This window comes from Thermobia domestica, chromosome 1, assembly GCF_964235325.1.
Source record: "Thermobia domestica chromosome 1, izTheDome1.hap1.1, whole genome shotgun sequence".
In the NCBI taxonomy this organism is placed as follows: Eukaryota; Metazoa; Arthropoda; class Insecta; order Zygentoma; family Lepismatidae; genus Thermobia; species Thermobia domestica.
In genome coordinates, this window is record NC_137454.1 from 193754170 (window position 1) to 193778412 (window position 24243).

General features: G+C 36.2%; 1 protein-coding gene across 3 annotated transcripts in view; it reads right to left on the reverse strand.

The window, feature by feature from the left end:
* LOC145692397 (uncharacterized) overlaps positions 1-24243 on the reverse strand; it is a 112281-nt gene that overhangs the window by 58859 nt on the left and 29179 nt on the right. For 2 of the 3 annotated variants that reach the window (XM_081767702.1, XM_081767706.1), the window contains exons 3-9: positions 18968-19069; positions 17011-17181; positions 16103-16245; positions 14355-14542; positions 11704-11837; positions 10364-10474; positions 5558-5770 (exon numbers count right to left, since the gene is read on the reverse strand). In XM_081767702.1, coding sequence (XP_081623828.1) covers positions 5558-5770; positions 10364-10474; positions 11704-11837; positions 14355-14542; positions 16103-16245; positions 17011-17181; positions 18968-19069 — 1062 coding nt within the window. The remainder of the gene's footprint in view (positions 1-5557; positions 5771-10363; positions 10475-11703; positions 11838-14354; positions 14543-16102; positions 16246-17010; positions 17182-18967; positions 19070-24243) is intronic. The other variant, XM_081767704.1, reaches the window with a different exon arrangement.

Sequence of the window (24243 nt, forward strand, 5' to 3'; positions counted from 1 at the left end):
GAGTGTTTCGCGGAAGTTCAGATTTGGGGCTGTCAGGTAGCCGGAGGTAAAACTTCAGTCAAGTCAAGATGGATGGTATCTGTTTTTAACCTATTGACGTCTCAATCTTATGATCAGCTAATTGTTTTCTTTTTAGGGATTGTCGAAGAGTCTGAGGGCAATGTACGGACAGTCAATTTTATGGCGCGGATCGGAAGAAATTTCTCCTGGCCTACTAAACCTGACGTTTAAAAAGCGTTGGCAGTTGTCATTCTGTGTAGACTAGAACAGCCCTTCCTTGTTTCCTCAAGACATTTCCTTCATTGGAGTGGAAAATGAGGGCTACGTAATAAATAACATCGAATTATCCAAAGAAAACAGAAATGAGTGCCTTACACTGTCATTTAGTGTGCATTATACAGGGCGTTTCAAAACAATACCGACAATGTTTAGGAGGTGATTCCTAACACCAAGATAAGAAAAAGTATAGACCAATCTGGGTGCACAAATGCTTCCTTTCGCAGTTATAGGCTGCCGAAAACATGAAAAAAAAAATGAACTTTAAAGGTCCATAGCATAAAACTATGGGACCTACCGTAGTCGGGTCAGACTTCACTTAGGAATTAGTATGTGCGCTATCCAAATATCCATGTTCCAGAATCTTGCGGTACTTCCACAACAACTTTTATAGAAGTAGTTGGTGAGTACTTCAGATTATACGCCCGTAGCCAAACTCCCTCTATCAAAATTGCTTCGTGAGTACCTCAGGATTCTGAAACATATTTTTGGATAGTGCACATATTAGTTCCTAAGTGAAGTCGTGACCCGACTACGGCAGGTCTCATAGTTTTGGAGCTATGGACCTTTAAAGTTCATTTTTTCATGTTTTCGGCAGCCTATAACTCTGAAAGGAAGCATTTGTGCACCCAGTTGTCTATACTTTTCGTCTTATCTTGGTGTCAGGAATCAGCTCCCAAACGAGTGTGAATTGTTTTGAAACACCTTGTATATATACCAAATATACAAATACACTTACGAAATGTTGAAAAAGTATTGCACTTTCGACGTGTTGACTTGATGGCACAGAGAAGACGGACGGTTTACATAAGCTCAAAAACAAATGAAGTAGACAATAGACAGGTTTAGTGACTACTTCGTCAGTTTCGTAAGCTGATGTGAAAAGTTTATCCTCTCCATATGATAGTCAACATATTGAAAGCGCAATAATTTTTCAATATTCGATAAGTGTATGTGTATTTCTTTTTTCTTATTTGCGTCATATATATATATATATATACTCAATTTTTGAACCTTCATTAGATATATTTTCATATGTTTGCAGTATTTTCTGGAGTATTTTTGTATAACAAATTACGTGTCATCTACTTTGTTAGAATTTTATTCAACATAAGGAGAATAATTCTAACTTACAAAAACTATTGGAAAATTATTTCAATTTTTATGTAAATTATAAGCTTAATCACTTATAAACCAAAACTTATCACCCAGATGTATCACGTTTCTCAACTCCACAGCAGTTTTCAACTCCGTGTTAACTAATCTCAACTCCGTGACCTATGGTCTCAACTCCGTGGGTGCTGAAAAGTTTATTATTTTTTATTTACTAGACCAATAACGATTCAGCTCTGCTGAATATCTAATTAACATGTACTTAGTAGTAGTAAGTGCATCTGATATTTTTTTCGAAATAGGCGACCATCAACAGAACAAAAATTTTCCAAGTGAAAATTTCCCTTTTTCGTGGAATCACCCATATATATATGTAATTTGGGGCAGTTTTGCGCTCCCGTTGGAAACTGTGTGCTCGGAATTTTGCGCATGTGCATTAGTTACTTATGTGCCTTACATTTAAACAGACGCACGTTGTGAAACACTGGTTGTGATTGTGTTGGACAATGGAAATTGTGCAGACAATAGGAATTCCCGTCGCACGAAATCCTCCTCCAACCGAAAAGCAAGCGACTTCCAATAAAAAACTCATGTTCACAGTTCTTTCATAGTCGCTCATTGACTCATTTGTCTGGAAGCGAATGGATCATCCTCCGTACACTCCAGATTTCGCCCCCTACCGATTATCATCTTTCCTCCACTTGAAGGCATTCCTCGCTTGGAAGTGATCCAACAACGCCAATGAAACCAAATAGACAGTGAAAGATTAGCTATCTACGCTGATGGCAAATTTCTTTGATGACAGTATATAAAAGCTCAGCTACCGTTACGAAAAGTGTCTCAACTACTATGGGAATTTTGCTAAATAGATTAATGTGCATATGAAAAGGCATAAAGGTTATTACATTTCTTCCTTTACATGTTTTTGTTTCAGAACGACTTGTAATTAAAGAATAAGTCTCATACCTTTCTAGTTTATAAATCTGCTCTTCAAACGGATTATAACGAATAATACTTTGAAAATCCGATAAAAAAGTTCAAAGTACTTACAATAAATACACTTTAAGCATACCGCAAAATGTAGGCACTATAATGTACTTAAGAGATTAGATGCATAATTACCCAGCACCTTATTAGGCAAAAATGCACTGAGTGCATTCATTTTTTGTTTCCTAGAGTGACTGTTACTCAATAGGACAAGTTAAGAGGATAATTTAATTATTTTCTCCATGCCCATTTCTCACGTAATTTCGAAAAAAGAAATCGATGTCGAAGTGGAACAGCGCACTGGAATCTCCTCTGCCTAGTTATTTTTCCTGCGTCCCAGTTTCCAGAGTTGAGTTAGGTTTTCACACATGAGCCAATACATCTATTTGGCTACTAGTGTTGTGTAGTGAACTACTAGTGAACACATTTAAAAACATCTTGTAAACTATCTCTTCACAAAAATTGCTCAGAATACGACCGTGTCATGTTGAGCGGTTTAAAGCATTAGGCTGGCAATTCGAAAACCTGTCTGACTCAAGTTCAAATCCCACTCGAAGACGGATATTATACATTGTTTTCTCACCTCATTTCATTTTCATTCGTAGTTTCTCACAGGTCTCCTTTAGCTTAAAAGACAAAATGGGGCCAAGCTCAAAAATATGAAAGCTATCTATTGTGGTCGAAATTACAAATGCACATTGCAATTACGTAACTTTATAATTATTAAGTTTACATTAGTTCCCGAGGTGCTGAAATTTCCATACTATAATAGCAGTGGAAATCAAAAGGTTTTATACTATATCTTACCATAGCCACACTATAATACAAAGCAATGTATAAATTATCAAGTTACTGCTAACAGCCAACATAAGCATATATTTGAACTCGCACCTTTTATTTGTATCTATTAATACCGCCCATACTTATTATGCAACATTCCATAACCCACATTGGTAAACTGCTCCACTAAATGTAATTATAACCGCCCCTAATAAGATTATTTCAATCAATATCTATCACCTGAAAGAAACTCAAAGAACAATGAACATTCTTAGTTGCCTAGATTAACATTTAGTACCCTCCCACTAGTAACGTTTAGTATTTAGTAGCACTTCCTACCATTACCTTAATGCCATTGGCTATTACTATTTTTAATATCCAACATATACACTTTCACAAGGCCTCACAATATTGAACACAGCATCTAATCTCACTGATTTAAAAAGTATTCCCTACTTACTTTTTTTTTTTTTTTTTTTTTACTTTACTTTACTTTCGCCTTATTTCTTTTGAAGAGCTTTTACATTTGAAAGTACGTACGAAGTCTCTACAAATAGCAAACACTTCGGCATAGAATAGAAAAGAAAACGTATTTCACGCAGATATATGACTGATCATAATATTTTTTAACATCTATTTCCAAGAACAATGTTTTCTCATTCAACTATTTCTGTAAATCAAAATACAGGAAATGAAGAAACTGTGAAATCTGAGTTTCTTTCCACATTAACGAAGTAAGCTCAGTGTGAGTACCAGTCATCGAATCAGTGGGAAATAACTGAAATTCGTTTTCATGACTAAAAATGACTAATTTCTTCTTACAAGATCTTTTTTTCTTATAATGTACCAGCCTCCCCCCCCCCCGAAAAAAATGTAATTTTTTTCGAGGACCACTGCAATGAAGCCATCTCACGAGCGAATAGTGAAGTAGATGACATGTATCATAGCTGTGTCATATAGGACACTTCACTGTCCTTTAATGTCCAGAACGGTCTACTCCATGTTTTGGAATCGTGGCTTAAGTTTGAATATAGTAATGTTGGAGGACTACATACAGCATGTCATGATGTATGAATTTCACCAGCGGCAAGAAACATCAATACCGTATATGGTCAGCGTGCTGTGGATGTGTGCGGAAGTGTCTGAGGTGGCCAGAGGTTTCGATCTGGGAACACCAGCTTCACCGATAAGCAACAAGAGAGAAGAACTATGGAGCTGGAGATTTCCTGTGAACAGTGGTGGAGGCAAATCCAATGCAAACTGTTGAAGAACCCAGCGAACTCCATGACACTCATTTAACCGTTCATCGTCATCTGCAAGATCTTGGGTGCCTGCCACATCTTGGTAAATGGGTACGCCATGCGTTAATTCCTCAACAGAAGCAGCAGCGAGTGGACATCTACAGCTTCCCACTCACCCGTCACAGTCATGAGCCATTTCTGGTTAAAATTGCGACAAAGGAAATAAAAAGAGACCTCTACCGTAATAGTATACGCAAACGATAGTGGGTACCTAAAAGCGGTGGGTGTTGGAACTTGATAAAACACCCACCCCTGCAAAGTGATGTTGTGAGTCTGATGGGATATCGGGGAATAATCCATTTTGAGCTCTTGCCACGTAGCCAGACAATCAATACAAATATTTACTTGTCAGCAGCTTGATTGTCTAAGGACTGCATTGTTGGAAAAACGTTTTGCTCTGGTTCATTGCAAGCTATGCACTCTACAGTGATAACGGGCGCCCGCACACAGCAAAAAGGACCTGTGCTAAGATCGAAAAACGTGACTGGAAGAAAATCCCCCACTCGACGTTTTCACCAGATCTTGCACCAACAGATCACTCACTGTCTTTCTTGTTGCCCGTAAAACCATCTTTCCGGGAAAACACTTCAAGATAAGTATGACGTGCGATGAACAGTGACCTAGTTCTTTGCCTCCAAATCCGGTGATTTCTTTCAGTAGGGGTTGGCAGGTGGGAGAGTGTCGTGGAATCCAGTGGAGACTATTTCTCTGACTAACGGTAGTATTCCAGCTAAGTTATCGTTCTTTTTCTCATGATGCAAAAATATGACATTACTTACGGGATGACCCGCTGATTCTCTCGTATTTATAATTCCGCTACCATGTTGCATATACTATTTTTCATGTTTCATTAGTTCTATAAAACACTTAATATTTTCATTACATATGCATGAAATGCAACTGCAATTTCGTAGTTAAAATGCGCGACCCGGATGCGGTTCCAAGTGAGGTATCAGCGTCGAAAAGAAAGCTAACTCTAATCAAATTTTAAGCAGTTTTCGTCTCATATAAGCCTGATAATGAAACACGAAGTCAATCAATACTACAAAATGTAATTTTTTCTATTACAAAATTATGTGGATATTCTTACGTATGCATACCTGAATTGAGATCCCAATGAGCCTCCATTAGTATCTGATGGTGACTCTGGAGGAGTAATTAGTCCACAAGTTAACATATGACTCATAGTGCATTCATCACATGGGCAGCGTCGGGAACTACAACCTGGACAAAAACTCTCCTCTCCTCCTGATCCAGGCCCGGGACCTAGACCTGCCAGCGTTGATAAAGGATCATCCAAGTCCCGTAGATCACTAAATTAGTAATAAAAAACATTACTACAATAGGATCAAATCAATAAAAAAAAAAAAGTTCAAACAATGAACTTAAACAATTAACGATATCTTTTAGCGTCGAAATTCGCATTATTTACTGTAAAAATCTTCATGTTACGTGTCTTCCATTATTTATTTTACAAATTATTCTATGCAGTTAAACTTTTCCTTTCTCTTAATTTTAAGAAATTAGACTTTATCATAACTATTGTAGAAGTGCCAATTCTGAGATGGTCCCTGAAGTTTCTTATCACATGCGGAATGAAAATGCAGCCCCTACTTTGGCGCTAGTCTTACCAACCACGGTTGCTCTGTTTTACATCAAGAAAACTGAAATCATCAAGATGCACCAAAAAAAGCCTTGACACGTGAGTAGTGGCAACGTCGCTGCGAGCTGTCAGGGGCCTTCTGCTGACTCCTCTATATTTCAAAACGCCGCTATTGCTCCTGAATTCTGGATCCCAGCACAGTCACTGACTGTAAACTAAATACTTCTTGTGATAGTTAGTTCTTAGTCATGGTATTTATGGCTCTGGGAGCCTTTTGAAAAGCAACGGTACTGTAAATATACGAGGGATATCGTTCTGTACTATGTGATTACCTGATGTACACAAACAAGGAAATTTAACGTTTGTTCGAAGAAAAATTATTTTAAAAACGTAAATATTAAACTAATGATATAATTGAAACATTCGCGATTATCCGGTGTGCAAACAGAAAATTCCCCACGCAAGTGAGACATTTCTATCGTTAAGATATTTCATCATATTTTTTTTTTTTTTTTTAATTCTTTACTTACAAAATAACACTAATATGAAAACATGCTTTGTAAATAACAGAGTACATCGAATATTGCTTAATGTATGTAAAGAATGTTACGACTAAAACATTCTTATCCAGGATTTCCAAATGAAAACTAAGCGATTTGGTTAAGTAAGTAAGACAACTATCTGGATGTATAATACTCTAGTAGTCCTATTTCAGATGGGCCAAAAAGTTTGTTCGGGAAAGTTTTCTTTTTCACCAATGACAGTTATTGCAGAATGTCATTATCGTTTCGTTGTTTACCTTTGGCTATGTTTCAGTCACTCATAATTCTTCACAAGACTTCACCAAAGAACTGTTCCAAGCATCTCTGCCTTCTTCAAAGTGAACTACTTTTCCATTACAAGAAAAGTATGATGGAAATGATATGCGACCGTGCAATATTTGGAGAATACGACGAATGAATGAGAATTTACCAGCCAAACTGTAACAGCGTTCACCAGGTCATTCAAGAAGAGTTTTCATGGCTAACGATTATGCGTATCCTGTTTACTAACTCCAGACGGTTTTTGTGGAGTGCTGCTTATAGTTGATTTAACTGGGAGAATAAATAGTTTTGTTTTTCGAGAGGAGCTCATAAACACGGTCCCAATCCCATCACTCATATTGAGAGGCATTTCGTGTGGTTGGTGGTTATTCATTGCCCTATAATCGGTTACACTGAATATTGAACAGTATCCACTAGAGATGCAAGGGCTCGGAAAAAAAACCGGCTTTTTTGGAAAAAAACTCGGTTTTTTCTGCTTCGCTTTTTTGCTTGGGAAATTTTGGGCTTTTTTCGAAATTCTGCTTTAAATTGATAAATCAGACTTTGTTTCGCTTCTCTATAACACAAAGTCATTTAATTAGTGGTTGATGCTGATAATAATATAAAACCTCGAAAATAAACTATGAATTTCGAAAAGATATTTCAAACAATTTTTCTTCAACATATTTACATTATGAATTCCACAGGATTAACCAATGTATATAATAAGAATTTTTTAACCTCCTATATACAAAAGTAAGCAGAGTTGGCAAGAACCATGGTTGTTTTTAAAAATGACAAAAACCCGTTTTTGGGGGGATGTTTAAACCAGGCTTTTTTTGGTTTAATCCAGGCTTTTTTGATTTAGATTTTTTGCTTTATGTATTTATATTACATATTCACAGAAATAAGTTTGTTTCGCCTTGGTATTATTATGCAACAACGGGGTTATGCCGGAAGAACTCCCATAAACTTAAAGAAGTCCGGTCAGTAAATTTCTTAAATTGAGAATCTCCCGCCCTAGCCACCGGGAAAATCCCGTCATTACATGAAATGTAAGACAATAACGGGAAAATCTGCTTTGCATGTAAAATTTAAAGGTCAACGTATCAATCAGTACGCTAAAACTGAGGTATTAAATTACAAATTTAGTACGTAGATATCATTGAAAGTACAATCCAAGCTAATGTTGGAAGCTACGTAGACAATCGATAAATTTTGCCAATTTCCATCAATATATTTAAACAATCTTGGCTTTTTTATAAAACAACAGGCATTTAGGCATGCAGATATATACAATTTGGTTTCGTTTCGCATGTTTAGGCTTAACATCCTTACGAAATACCGATGTTATCAAGGAGACGACTTTCGCTTAAACTGACATCTGAACCGCTACTTGCTTTACGCATGAAAGAAGGGTTATGGTTCGACCGAAAATTGAACATGGGACACCTTGATTAAAAGGTGAAAGGGAAATAAAACTATTGCAGATGGTTTGATATCTGGAAACGTCACCATGAAGTTCACACGATTCACATTTTTCATTCTTTTTATTTATTTTTTTTTTTTTGGTTTAAACCAGTTATTAAAAAATAGTTGGTGTAAACCAGCCAACCCTAAAAGTAAACACTTCTTTTAAAAAATACACAAATAACTAGCAAAATAGTATGTAGTATTTTTACTTCAAAATATTCCATACCCTCTTTTTGAAACAAAATAAAATTAAAATAAAACATAAGAGAAATACTTAGATTTATATGATACACTTAAAGACAGCATATCTAGAGCTTTTGGTTCTGTGTATTCTTGAATTTCTACAGTTAAGTTTTATATAACCACCATCACGGTTTACCCAATCCTCAAGTTTTCTGAATTTTTAACAAGAGGGATTCAACATATCATTACAGAACTCCCCCCCCCCCCCAAAAAAAAAAAGGATTACGGAATATATTTAAGTTAAGCTAAATACAACTGCACAACAAACATGACTGAGTGGAGCTTTTGCGCTTCTATCGGTAAGTCCGGGATTCAACCATCATTCGACCATTCTGACAAAGCTTTTCTTCATTCCATCTATGAATGTAGAAATAGTGCGTGTACTGTAAGTTGGCCGACTTCCTTTCTTATTGTTTTTAAATCGTTATTATTACTAATTACCAGCAGTGACGGTTTAGCGAAGGTTAGGGGGGCGGTCTTTCGGACTGAAGCCTGTTCCCCAAAGTTACGGAATGTCTGCAACAAACGAAATATCTATTAGTTATGCCTTTACACATAAAGTTTAAGCTCCCGTCAGATAAAAATTACGAATGTTTAGAAAAACTAAACATTAGTAAGAAAAACCCTTCCCAAAATACTTTTCTAAATCCGCCACTGATTCTCAGTATAAAATGATTTTTAAGGTTGTATCCGGAAGATTATTGCTAAACATATAAACGAAACGAAATATTAGTTATGCCTGTACTCATAAACTTCAAGCACCTCCCAAATAAAATTAGGACTTTTTAGGAAACGAAACAATCAGAAAAAACCCTCCTAAAGTACTTTTCTAAATCCGCTATTGATTATTTGTATAAATTGGTATTCAAGGTTGTGTCCGGAAAATTATTGCTAAATCACTTCACAGCTACAGTATAACAGAAATGTGGAAGTACGGCTTGACGGATATATTGAAAAACGTACGCTTTGACGGATAAATAGAAAAACGGGCAAGTTTAACTTTTCCGCTAGAAGCTAGAGTACTAAAAGCTCTTAGAAATGAAACACGGATGAAAAAGTAAAATGATCTAGAGAAGAAAAAAGATGTCGATAACTCAAAAGTTAAAATAAAGTTAAATAGCCTCTATAATTGCCCTCAAATACTACATTCTTCATGTTAGCTTTATTTCATAAAACATGTGCTCCATCCATCTTGATGGTGAATTTCAGAGCGAAATATAGCATTTAGGTCATGGAATTCTTATCTAATTATAGAATATACTGTAAGAAAGCTATTTAGATAGAAAAATCATGAAAATGAAAAAAGCCAAAATTTCCAAAATTCTCGTTTTTTTCCCAAAAAAGCCGGCTTTTTATGTGAAAAAAACCATCGATTCAAAAAAAGCCGGGTTTTTTGCATCTCTAGTATCCACTTTATGTCACTTGTCACAAGACTTTTAAAAATGGGAAGTTTTCACGGATGTAGCCAAATTCAACCTATTTATATATATATATATATGAAAGAATCTACTATTAACATGGGCTCCAAACCATGACAGGGGAGATCAATTGTTCTTAATATTTTAACTTCAGCGCTGCTTTAACCAACTTCTCGTTTTTACTTTTCTTCATATAATAAATAAGTCATGACATACCGAAATTGTTACTTTATTCAAATAACTTATTTTAATTCATCCTTATCTGAATCACAAGAACAGTTGAGAACTCCACAAGATATGTATATATGACATTTATTTCAAAAAAGGAATAAACGCAATTACTAAACATTAATAAAGAACACGTACTTTGCTGTTTTGTTCCACATCTGCTGCTGTAGAAGTTTACGATGGGCCTTGAATAGTTCCCAATCTTCACGCAACATCCGCTGTTTAGCTTTCAATGTTGCCTGCTCATTACTAGAACAAAAAAAAATCATTAATTATTAATAGTCTTCTTAGTTCAAATTAAATTTAATAATACTCGAAAAACTAATTGCATTCACTTTACTGATGACTGTAGAAACTGATATAACTTTGGGCATACATGATTTTAAACAAGTGTATGATAATGCGGAGGCTCCGATCTCTTATCAGATGCTTTACGTGGATGAAGGATGGAGAGTTTCATCAGATATGATGGGGTGTGCTGACGGTAGTGTGAGATACAAATAAGAGATTCATGAACCAACAGAAAGCCCATTGTCTGTATACTAAATACTGGATGACTGCTTCACATGAAAATGCCGAAAATTATCAGTGTACCTTACAACCTCTTGACGGGTAAAAAGGTGTATTTTAACTGCTCTTTCTCGGCGAGTCCGTCCTTTTATATTTCCTTGATCTCCCTCCCCCCTGTTTTTGTCCTCTGTGAACATGAGAGAGCCGAAACCTTGGAAATGCACGGAATTTCAAAAATCAAAATTTAAAGCTAGATGATTGTTAAAATTCCTGAGCGTGTTAGTATACCCACCAACTGAAGTTCTACCAAATTAGATAACTGAAGTTCTCTGAATACTACTGAAGTTCTCACTAAATTAGATTAAATTAAGAATAGTAATATCATATATGCCATAACCCAGAAATTCAGGTTCGATTCTCTGATCAGTCCCACATTGTTTAAGAACTGTAAGTTTCAGATAAGACTAAGCTATGCCTGAACTGCCATGCTTAAGTAACCTATCCTGCTTACTTTCAAATATTTTGACATCTATTTCATACGTTTGAATAGAACAGGTAACAACGAAGGTTTCCACTCGTTGAGTTTAACATTCCTTTTCAGCACCAAGGCGCAGACTTACAGTTTAACGTGATATGATTTGTGTATTTAAATAAAGAAGTGTTGTATAGCTTCCTATTATATCTATATAATATCAGTCTGAGATGTGTTCCTAAACACTGAATATATATCTACAACAGATCCATCTTAGTTCTGATGATAATTACAAACTGAATTACACTGTAAACTGGAAAATAAAACTACTTTCTACTGAGAACGAATCACTAAGTAGCACTAGACGTATTATTTAATTCTAATAAAGTGATATTAGAAAGAAAAAAAAAAGTGTAAAAATTCGTTAAAGATGTCTCTTTTCTTAGTGAACTTATAAAAAAAGGGATTAAACTCATAGAATATAATAATTACTTACTTGTATTCATGAATCAAAGTTTCTACATCCCTCCACATTGCTCCTATTAAAGCCATCTCATCATCAAATGCAACATACTGATGTACTAGATCATTATTCTTCTGATCTTTTGCTGGGGGTGGATTATTTCTTAACTGCAAAATAAATAAATACCTTTGTAACTTAGAATTGCTAAGTATATTATAACTGAAGCTTGCACGATATTACCAGTTTTCTAACAGCTCATTTAAAAGATCAACAAATGAACAAATCCAGAGAGTTCCAACAAAGTATACCTAATATTATAGGCTTAGAGTATTATCTGAACCTATTTCTTTACAAAATGAGAGGTTTAACGTTCGACTCTTACCCTTTTGTTCCAGTAGGAAAAAGAAACATACGGTAACTGCAAATCAATGGTGAAGATGGAAAAGAAAACTGAGGAATAGAATAGCAAAGGAAAACGAAAAAAGCTGAGAAAATCAACAGACACCATCTTGGCCACCCAAAAATGGCATGTTCTGAGACGAAACCAAGAAGCCTTCGGTCCAGAGTTCTACTACTGGGTCATTATCTTTCCTTTTTTCGTTAACATTACAGAAATCAAAACTGAACAAATTATAGAAATACACAAGTCTTTCATAACAAATATAGTATATACATTGAAATGTTCAAGAAAAGACCGCCTTTCTTGAATTTCTTGAATATATACACATCCGATTCCTTCTTCTCTCCCCCCTCAACAAGAAAAAATAAATCAAACGAAGAATCCATTTGTTTGTCATTGTTCATAAACACACAAAACCATCTAATCAAAGTATGTTAAAGGCAGAAAAAGTTAAAGAATTTAGACAAATAAAAGACACAAAGAACAAATGGTGAACTCGCTAGTTATCTCCACTTCCAACAAGTGGTCTGCAGTTATAAAATAAAACTATTTATGTTCACGAAAAATATATTTTCGTCAAAATAGCCCAAAACATATTCTCATCAGTAGAAATATCATTCCCACTACAAAACTGTTCCTTCCGGATCTTAGCACGAGTTGAGTTTGGTGTTTTACGTTCTTATGTAACACCGAGGTTATGAAGGACAGAACCATTATTAACTTATGTTTCGGCCGGTATGTACCAGCATATGCAGATAATTATGCAAGATCAATCCTTACATATAGGCTGCCCTCCACCACATTTTTTCGCATTCAACAGTCTGGGCGAATCTTAGCACGAGCAACCACTTACGCCATACCGTAAGGTTATTAAAGAAATACTGACTTATGAAGTATTAATGAAGTTGTTTGAGTCCCTTTCTAGACCATGGCAATTTTCTATTTTCGTCCTTTACTTTCAGGAATAGAAGGAAAATTAGAAACCATCTGCAAATCTTAAAAAAAAACTGAAACCTTCCATCTCTGCAGAATCTTATAAAAATCTTTAAGTCGCGACAGACTGAACAGATGGTGTGATGCCTGTGCACATATAGACATATGAATGGACATTGGAAAATCACTTTTTCGACAAGAGGAGTACGAAACGTAAAAACAAGTTGACGTATATTTTTTTTTAAATATCATTTTACTTATTTTATCTATTTTAAAACTTTCTTTACGTCTACTGTCGCTCGAAAGGAGAAATACATGATTTTCGTCCTATTATGTAGTTATTACACCCATGTCTTCGTTCTCAGTTCACTTTCCCTTACTTGTATACCTATTATTCGTATTCAATCAGACACGATCAAGGGTATGGTTAGACGATCCAAATAGATCTAATGGCAAGTTGGATTGAAAATGGGTTTTCGAAAAATTCTTCTTCTTTTTCTTTTTCAAATTTTTATTTCGTCAGTTTTTCCTTGCATCATTAATTTTCATTAATTATACATCTCACTTAGTCTAAAGAGTACAACCGTGGGACGTTAAATCTTTTTTAACCCTGAAAGGGAACAGAACTACGCTACTTTCAAAAATTGTCAAATGAGCCGACCCTGGTCAAACCTGAGATCCAAGTACTGCATGCTGTGAAATCTTTGTTGTACAATCTAATGCAGGAAAGTAAAATTTGTGACGGAATGAAGATACCGTTTACCACAAAAATTGTATAGTTCCCTTCCATTCGAGATTAATAGATTTTGACTCCAGGAGAGTCAGCAAGAGAAGGTCTCTGACAGCTCGCAGTGACGCCACTACTCACGTGTCAAGGCTTTTTTCGGTGCGTCTATAGTGGCAATTTAATTAATGGTTTAAGATAGAATGACCATGGTTGGTAACACTAGCACCGAAGTAGGGGCTGCATTGTCCCTCCGTATGTGGTAAGAAACGTCAGGGACCATCTCTTGTTAATCCTGCTATAGACATGTTAATGTTGATGAAAAAGATAATTTTTTTCTACCACTTGGATTATTTTCTCGAACTTCAAAGAGAACACGAAGTTCCGTATTCTTCCAAATACTGAATTATCAGTATTAAAATATTAAACCTAGTGAAATAATGCATAAATATGTTATCCTCAGCACAAGTCAAATACAATAATCTCATTGTATTTGCAATATGAAATTCTTTTGAAGTCCTGAATAAATCAAGCCATCATCATAATTAATCCTGTTGTGATTCAAGTTTCTCTATCATTACTAATATTATTCAATTTCAACATATAAATCCTACGTAAAACTATTACCTGTGAAATAAATACTGGCAAGTTATTTTGAATTAACGGATCTGTGTATACACAGCTTTGGTAGAGATGTTTATTAAGCACCTCCCACGTGAGACTGAATCTCCTTAAATGCTCCACTTCAAGTTGCTGCAGTAGAGGAGCCAAACGTCTCGCTGCTAAACATACCTTCTCGTAACCTTCAAGCAAACCTGCAATGAAAAACACTTGATTTGTAACAATCGAAATATAAACAATACAGCGTTAAAAGTAATACCCATCATTTTGATGCTATTGGTATTTCCATGAACGCAACGAGGAAGGAGAAAATGAAACACGTAAATCAATGATTCCATCTATTTATATTTTGTTGATTTTCAACCATTTTTTTTAAAATACAAGACCCAGTGGATTTTATTGCGTAAATTGGATTTTATTAAATTTTGTGAGTATATTTAAAGCCATATTCCTACTTGAAATAGCATGGAATTCCCTTGTGTGGCCGACGTCACTCACTCCTAGTAGGATTTCTGATTCGATCCCAGCTCTCGCTAAGTGAGTTTTGTAATGGACAAATACAGTGTACCAGATCTTTCTCAGGGTTCTCCTGTTTTCTCTAACTCTCGTCATGCCACCCATTTATCATCGATCACATTGTCATTGTCTCCCTTAACTTCATAATCGTTAAGTCACTGAACTTTAAAAAAAAAAGCTTCACAACGAAATCCCTGAAGCTCCGTCCACGTTCCGTGCAGTACACTTTGCACCACTAACATTTCAATTTCTAGAAAGAAGGAAATAAACAATTCTGTAGTGTAACGAAGAGCTGGGTAATTCCATATAATACAGAAGAGGAATGAAATCCTCTATTACACTTGGGGTTCGAACCCCGACGCAGCTATCCTGCCTGAAGATTTCTTTGTTTCCCTCAAAACACAGCAGACAGATACTGGGATAGTACATGTAGTTCAGGAGCCTAATATAAATAGGGCTTTATTAATCTAAAAAAATAAGTCTGCAATTTTTTGGGAAGAACTTATTATTATTATTATTATTTCTAGTTGTCAATTTGCTTTCTAACAACATATTTTTACGATTAAGGGTGCTTTGTAACGTATGATAATTGTACTATACGTAACCTATTCCAACAGATACGCAACAAGACTACGGGAGTTTCACGATCTGATTGCAGTTAGTGTTAAGAAGGCAGAGATATATCTTTAGTAATTTCCTTTTCTAAGTAAAGCGTTACTGATTTGTTAGTAACTGAAACATGGAGAAAGACATTTTATTATTTGTTTGCACTAATATGCGGTAAGTGCTACAAAAACAAAGGGAATGACATAATACAGTCGCATTGCTTCTTATTTCAGATTAGCTAAACTCTTCAGCCTTTTTCTTCGTGATGTGATAGACATCAAGAATATTACTGAAACTGAATTTTCCAAAACGCTGGATCACGTAATCACTTACTTTTAATAAGGAGTTTTTATACTGAGTTTTAGCTCCCTAACATGAGAGACTTGTGAGATATTCATTTCTTGGCGTACATTCTTAACTTTCCTTCCCCCTTTAGGATACGCATTTTAATAAATGAGATAGGCAATGTCAATGTCACTTTTATAATATACATAGATGCAAGTTTTTAAACACCTGATACATTTTGCTAAGATGGAGACAAATATGAGCAACGCAGCTGTCAGTACTGAAGTAATTTCTAGCGCAATACGCTAATATTTCATAGTACGATAAACAAACATTTGTGTACTAACCTGATAAAAATATCTCTGCTAAAGCAGGTGTTTGTTGCTCTCTATGAAGCAGTTCCAGTTGACGAACTTTTGCTTCAATAACGAATTCCTGAACTTGTGACTCTAACCTCTGAAACAACTGGTGAGGATCACACACGCATAACCTGGAAGCAGAAAATCAGAGTCGCAATTATTATACTCCATTCAGTTTGGTAGTTCTCTCATGAACGACATTATAGCATTCATCTAGTTCCTAAATATTAACTATAGCCAACACTGCTACTTGTAAATTTGATTTGAAATGTAGTATATATAGAACTAAATGATGTACTTCAAATTTCCTCCTTAATCTCGGTAGCAACAGTCAGTTTCAGCTCACCCAACTTCCCTTCAGTTCAATTAAACAATTTCCTCTACACTCTCGTAGTGCTTTACTTCTTCAACGTTTAGCCCACACAGAATTCATGGACAATAACAACAAAAATATACTCGAATTCCACAATTACACACAATTGCTAAATACAACAGAAGTCCATTTCCATATCAAACACAAAAATTAACATAAGTAACACTTATCTAACTACCTCTTCTTCTTCTTTTTTTTTTTTTATCATTTTAGGCTCACCTGTCAAGCCAATCTCGCTACTCATTATCCTTTGCACATAATCAACTCGCTACAATAAAGACTCGCTATATTCCTCCCCTATTGTTCCTATTAGTAATTCTATCAATCTGTTAGCAGAACAATTTATTTTACGCAGCACAATGATTGCAAATACATGAGTTACTAATCTCATTAATCACAACGAAAAATCTACACATGATTTATTTGTTTATATAGTATTGAGTAAGACTGAACTTTAAAATACAAACCAAAAAAGTCTAAAGAACAAAAACATTATAGTAGGAAATTAATACTTGTAACTTACTTGCGAACCAAATCTTTCATTTTGGCTTCATTTGGCCAATCATCTGACCTATTACTATCCTCCATACTTCCTTCCATTGCCATTCGATAGATCTGCCTTATATCTTGGCGGAGTTCCATCCAGTAACTCTGTAAACGGCGCATTTCTTCAAGTTGCTCAGTCGCTACCTCTCTATAAAAAAGAAAAAAAATCGTTACGAATTACTCTTCTTCTTATCTAAAAAATCTAGCAGGGTAGAGAAAGGTTAATATATGCATGATTATATATTTGACTTCAGTTGATGTGTCTGCTGTTCAGAGATTAGACGGATGATTACTCAGGGAGCTTTTGGTCAAAACGACGATCTACAACATGTTACCGGAACAACGTACACAGTAGTTCATAAATTCGCCTATAATGGTTCTAAGAGCCGATTCCATGAGTTTCCACGCTTATAAAGCAGGCTGTCTGACATAAAGCTATAGAATTTGTTTAAACTTACTAGGATTCAATGTATGGTGCTAAGAGACGCACGGGGAAAAAGGACAGAAGAAAGAAAATATAGAACACTACATATACGCATCACCAAATATGATGCAAATAGTTGTCACGGCACATTTAAACTTGAATACTACGTCCTATAAGAAGAATATAGACAAAGGATGTATACTTTTAGAAGGACTTTGGGCTGCCGAACAAGACTGGAGATTAATGTAAAGATACTTCTTACTAGAAAACTTTTTTTTTTATTTAGCGTATACTTATTACTTACGCCACGTAGTGAATGAGTGAGACGCCAATATATGCATTTTGTGAAACTGTACACTATTGGGAAAACAGGAAGTTACATAAAACCTGCAGAAGCATAACAACTTAACTGTGGGGGGTTACTTACACCAAACGATAAGGGGGGAAAAATCAAACAGGCTGAAAAACGCCTCCTTTCAGAGCTGTAACTTCAATATACACATATATCACTATTTGAAAAGCCTTCGCTTGGAAACTATGAACATGGTGTCAGAAATTAAACAGAGTTGGGTTGATATGAGACGGTACCTACTGATTAACGTGGAATCCGAACCACATGAGCCCCGACGGGAATCGAACCCGGTCTCTCACGCCACATGCGTGTACGCTAACAGAAATTAAACAGAAACTAGTAAGTTCTAAATACCCATACTTGCTAATAAAGTCATACTTACGTAACGTAGTTTCGAAGTCGAGTAACTGCCGGGAAGTCCTTCAATATCCACGATTTTTTTAAAAATGAAATATGTAAATATGATATAGTTTCTAAACTTTTTTGTATCTATAAATACAAATTTTGTAAACTAAACAAGAATATTTAGACAGAGCCTGCATTAGTTTAAGTCCTCCAGCCACTTCACCTGGAACCGATAATTTTTTAAGCTAGGGCGCTTCAAAGCTTCGGTAGCTTCATTTTTCGACATTGCTTTCTTTTGTTTGATGTACAGAAGGTTGTACCATCCATAATACATTATGCTATTTTGTACAAAGAACAATCAAAGTTTGAAACAGTGAAATTCTGGAATAAAATAATCTACATTAAGGAGAAAGGCATGATCTAATAAAATGTCAATGAACAATAAACATTTATTTAGCTCAGGCTACTTTCAAACTGCCATATTTTTGTTAAGTATAAGATATATGACTCAAGTTTCTTGTTATCCATTACTGGTTTGTAGTATTGAAAGGTTTGAAATATCTGACTTCTACATGCGATACTGCGTTCTTACTAGTCCAACATTTCACACGACCCCTTCCCCCCCCCCCCCCAAAAAAAATGCAACTCGTATTTCGCCATCCACATCATTTAATTTACACTGAAATCTCAAAGAATATAATCAATTTATTAGCATTACGTTTACCAAAATATTAAACTACTTTACCAACCATTTTACCTACGTGAAAATTTATGCAAAACAAGCCTACGCTTACATAGACAGCAAACAATTACCTTGAGTTTAGCATAATTTTCATTAAATAGGACACTCGCCTATTTACCCTTGCTCCTGATATCACACGGTGAAGTACCTTTAGTCCACAAACTTTTAAAATTCTGTAAAACAGTTCAAGAAGGAACGATTTGCTGAGTCGAAAAGTATTGAATACCAATCCAGAATCGTTATATAAACAAAAAATAAATAAATAAATAAATAAATAAAATTACTATGCAAAATATATAGATCTATATCTACATATACAGTATATACTGGGTGTATCGTAACTCTGAGGCCATAGGCCAACTACGTTATGAGTAAAAATAAGAAAAAATGAGAAAAGTTGGAAATAGGTTGTTTTCAGTCTGTAATTGTGATTTTTTTTTTTTTTAAATCGCACCAGTCGCTTGCAGTCTACACTGGTACGGCCCCCTATATTAATTGAAAAAGCAACGCTGCAAGTTCACCAGGCTCTTCTTTGGACCCTCACCGTACCAATAATACACTATTGCTTCGAAATGGATTCGAAGTGATCTAAGTTCCCTCCACAATAATGTGTATGTGCTCCCTGCGTGCCCTCACATATGAGTCGCACAGCCGGCACAGCTGAAAACCAAGGTCCGTCGACTCTACTGTTCCTTTCCTCTTTTAAGGTCGCGTCATAACTACCCTTCTTTGAAAACCGAAGACGGTAGTAAAAGTGTGACGTCACGGCGGGAGCAGAACAGCTTTCACCCAAGGTCCTTGTCATTCACCCTTGCTTGTTTGTTTAATTTTTGCAGGGAACTGAGCGAATTTTGTTTTCTTGTATTGAGAAAAATTAATTATTGTAGGGTTCGACTTTAAGCATGTCGAATTGTACTGTCAGTGCTTGTCGCAATACTAAAGGTTCTGAAGTTATTTATCATGTATTTTCCTCGGATCCTCGTCGGAAAGTTTGGCTAAAGAAATGCTGTCGGAAAGACATTTAAAGTTGAAAATGCCCGCGTCTGATCCTATCATTTTATTCCCGAAGCTTACGAACGTGATTTAAAATCTGAGCTTCTAAATATTCCACCCAAGAAAAAGTTGAAACGAGATCTTAAGCCTTCACTGAACTTTTTTTTTTTTTAATAACAAATCAGACAGTGGGGTGCACTCGGATGAAGTGACTATTGTGACTTAAACAAAAAAAATAACTCTTTTTCTGTGTTATCTTCTACTTGTAGGGATGCGCACGAGTCGAGACAGAATTTTCCTGAGAAAATTCGAGTTGAGACACAGCTCCTCCAATATAAAAATATACGTTTTTCGAGTCGATACATCACTTTTACAGCACATTTTCGAGACGAGACAGCCTCAAATCTTGTCTCGTGCTCATCCCTATCTACTTGTTCTGTGGACAGCGAAGGGCATAAACTAAAGGAAGAGCTTTCCTTTTTGCGTGATGAGAACGAAAAACTGATTTCACTTTAGTTTAGCGTCATTTTCAGCAGCAAGGCTATATGAAACGCGGGCCTACAGATTTACGTGGAATCCGAAATCACATGAGCTCCCGCCGGGAATCGAACCCGGCTCTCTGATGCCAGAGACGCCTACGCCAACCACTTAGCCACGAAGAAGCTCACGAAAAACTGAAGCCCGACAGTATGTACAAAGCCATAATAATAAATTTATAAACGAAGTTAAAAGAACTGGAAAGCAAATATACTAAAGAATTAAAGAGTTAATTATACTAAAAAGAATTTCAAATGTCAGTTCATAATCTCATGGTCTTTCAATAGAGTAGTTAAAAACCGAGTAGTGGTATATTACAAAAAAAAAGTTGTACGCCGGACCAAGTAAATAAGCCAATAAATGACAAGAAAAACTAAGATGGATTGATTAAGGCAGCGTTTCCCAACTTTTTTCAACTTGCGGCACACTACGTGTGTAACTTGAATTCTCGCGGCACACTCATAGATATTATTATTTATAAATATAAAATACCGTGGTATTTTTTTTTCTGTGATTAATGATCTTTCTCATAGAGAAGTAAGCTCGATCACTGGTTTTTCCCCGTGGTTAATCATTATGCTTACTTTTCATTCTAATTTAAAAATAGAAAATAATTCAATGAAATATTCGACTCAGGTTTGCAAAACTACGCTTTCTTTTTCGAAAACTGTATCCAACCTTTCACTAAGAAGATAGATCACTAAATAAGAAACGAACAAACAAATCTCTTTTACTTTTAAGACACAAATATAGGTAATTTGTATGCATGTTTGCTTTGTCGAAAGTATTGAATGATATTTTAAAATTTCAGGTTACGAAATAGTCTGCAACAATAAAGGAGCAACAATGGTCATAACAATGATAACAAATACTTTTTTCAACATTAAAATTGTACACGGTATGAAACTTAAAATTGTAGATTCATAGTAAAGGTTCATAGTAATGTGAAATACAAATATAAATTTTCCCTTATGTCTTGCAATATGATTGTTATAGAATTAATAATTTTGTTCGATTTCCCCGCGGCACACCAGCGGCCCATTCACGGCACACCAGTGTGCCGCAGCACACCGGTTGGGAAACGCTGGATTAAGGTATCATTCGTGCATTATCACAACGCGCCTCAGTGATAAATTATATAGTCATTTTCTGTTACAAGTCTGAATCCCCCTACCCAATGAGTCAACACCTCGACGTTGTGTGCAAAAATTACAATTTTCTCCAGTATTCTTACTCCAGCTATAAAAATTTTGATGGAGGCCTCCGCTTAAAGAATGTGGAGAAATTTTAATTGTTTATATTTCATGAAATGAATGTTAAGGGGCGCGTGTGCTATGATCAAGAGATTTATTTAATTTTGAGATCGCATATAAATGTTCAGGTGACAAGGATTGGAGGCTTGACAGATGCGTGGAAACAGCCAGTGTATTATGATTTCGATAAAACTATGAGTAAAAAGTTGGTCTTCGAAATCATGTCGAAAGTTGATGTGTCAGGTTTCTAAATAGTTGCAATTGTTTCCAAGTTGAATAGTGGCAATATGAGGCTATGTGGTGGTCTCGTTTCACCTTCTCTCCGGGTGGATGGAAGCAATAAAAAAAATATATGAAGTTTTATTTCAACAATTTCTCTCTCTCACACACACACACACACACACAAACTGTCAATAAAAAAAAAAAAAAGGTGTGTTTGGACGACTATTTGATGTCCTAAGAAAGACACTTCCATGTTGAAACTATTTGACAAGAAAAGGATATTCTTCAAAATTCCGTTTTTAAATAGAAAAACACGGGAACTTCGGACGAGGGATATTCTTAACACGCTGGATGCAAAACTATTATTCAAGTGCTGCACAATGCTAAAGTGAGTACATATTGTATCTGTATGTAGTCTTTTTTTTTTTTTTTTTTTTTTCATTCATTTTTAAAATTTGTTTTCCTTGCAAATCGCTACGGTGGAACACTGATTTACCATACGATATTTGTCCCTGCTTCACCGCGGTGACGTCACACAACAGCTGGAGAAAGTGGCTACGCAGAAACAGTGAGTTATGAAGGGACCTGTAAAAGCGCGGAGTAGGGTCTACGGACCTTGGCTGAAAACGTTTTACTTAACACAGGGTACCAAACCAGTGTGGAACCCAAACAGGTGGGGGTGATTAGAAAAATTCCATCATTTTAGACTGGAAACTACCCTATTTTCAACCTCTCCCCACCATTTTTTGTATGTTTACTTATAACGGAGTTCGCCTATGGCTCCGGACTTTCGATACACTCGGTGTGTGTACATATGTACGTAGTTATTTCATAAATAGTCAGAGATTTTGACCGTTGTTTGACTATGTTTGGTATGATTGAGCTGCCATCTGGATATGATGGGAGAAGTGGGACCCTGCGCTGTTCATTCCACGATGAGACATATGGCAATGGGAATATGTAACGATGTAGTGGGGCGACTACGAGAATCGTGTTGCAGTCTTAGTGCTACATAAGATGGGTATGCTACCACCATGGATCTTCACCAACCTGAAACCCCTGCAAATCAGTGAACGATTTGTCTATCGCATCATCCAGTTACAATGAGATGGGAAGTTTCAATGACTGGCAGCGTAGTGGTAGACCACGCACTGTGAGGATACCACAGGCAGTTAAAGCCCTAGCTGAAAGAATTCGACGAAATCCCGTCAGGACTTAATCATTGATGTCTCTAGAGATGTCCATTTCAAGACTAACCACGTCACGAATGCTCAATATGGACCTGGGACTCATAGCCTACAAACAGCATACAGAATACTTCCTGACTCATGCGTTAAGCCAGTGGGGCATGGTGAAAATCAAACTTCTTCTCAAGTGTTACGCAGGAAATGGTTACCAGACAATTCTCTTCTCCGACGAGAAGCTGTTCACAGTTGAATAGTCCTTTAATGCTCAAATAATCGTGTGTACGCATCATCATTTGTGTAAGCTGCTGAATGTGTTTCCAGGTTACACAGGTTCCATCATCCAGCATCAGTCATGGTGTGGTGGAGTGTGAGATTCAATGGCACAACACGGCTCCATTTTTGTGAACAAGGGGTGAAGGCACGGCTACCGTGTACCAAACCAGTGTTGGAGCCCATTGAAAAATTACTGAGTACTACCATGTTCCCCAACCAACAGTGGACCTTCCAACGGGATTCTGCTTCCCCGCATACGGAAGGGTCAACACAAGAGTGGCCACAGTCTAACGCCCCTGTCTTCATCTCCACATCAGACTGGCTCTCTAGCAGCCTGGATCTGAACCCGCTCGACTACGAACTGTGGTCAGTGCTTGAATCAATGGCCTGCTAGAAGACACCCTAATGTGGATCCCCTGAAGCGCGCACTGGTCAAGGGAACCCACCCACTTACCCATAGACACTATTCGTAACTCCACTGACAAGTGGCCAACCAGACTCCGAATCTACATCCAGGTTCAAGGTGAACATTTTCGAAACTAACTGCTCCTCTTCCATCATTTTGGGAACTGATTGGTGCTCTTCCATCATCTTGCAAAAGGAAACAGGTTGGTATCATCTTCCAAAAGGATATCAATATTTTGTCATCCTGTGGCTGTATCTGTTTCATTTCCAAATCACTGACAGTATTTGTGAAACTACTAGGTATATATATCCTATTAAGGTTGGTGTAAAGGGACAAGTACTGCCGCTAGATGTCACTACAGTCTTCGTATCTCTTACATGTATTTTTTAGCTTTCACGAAAATTTACAATTTCTCTTACAAATTTCAAACTAGAGACTTCAAATTTTTAGAGAAGGAACTTCATAATCTATGCAAG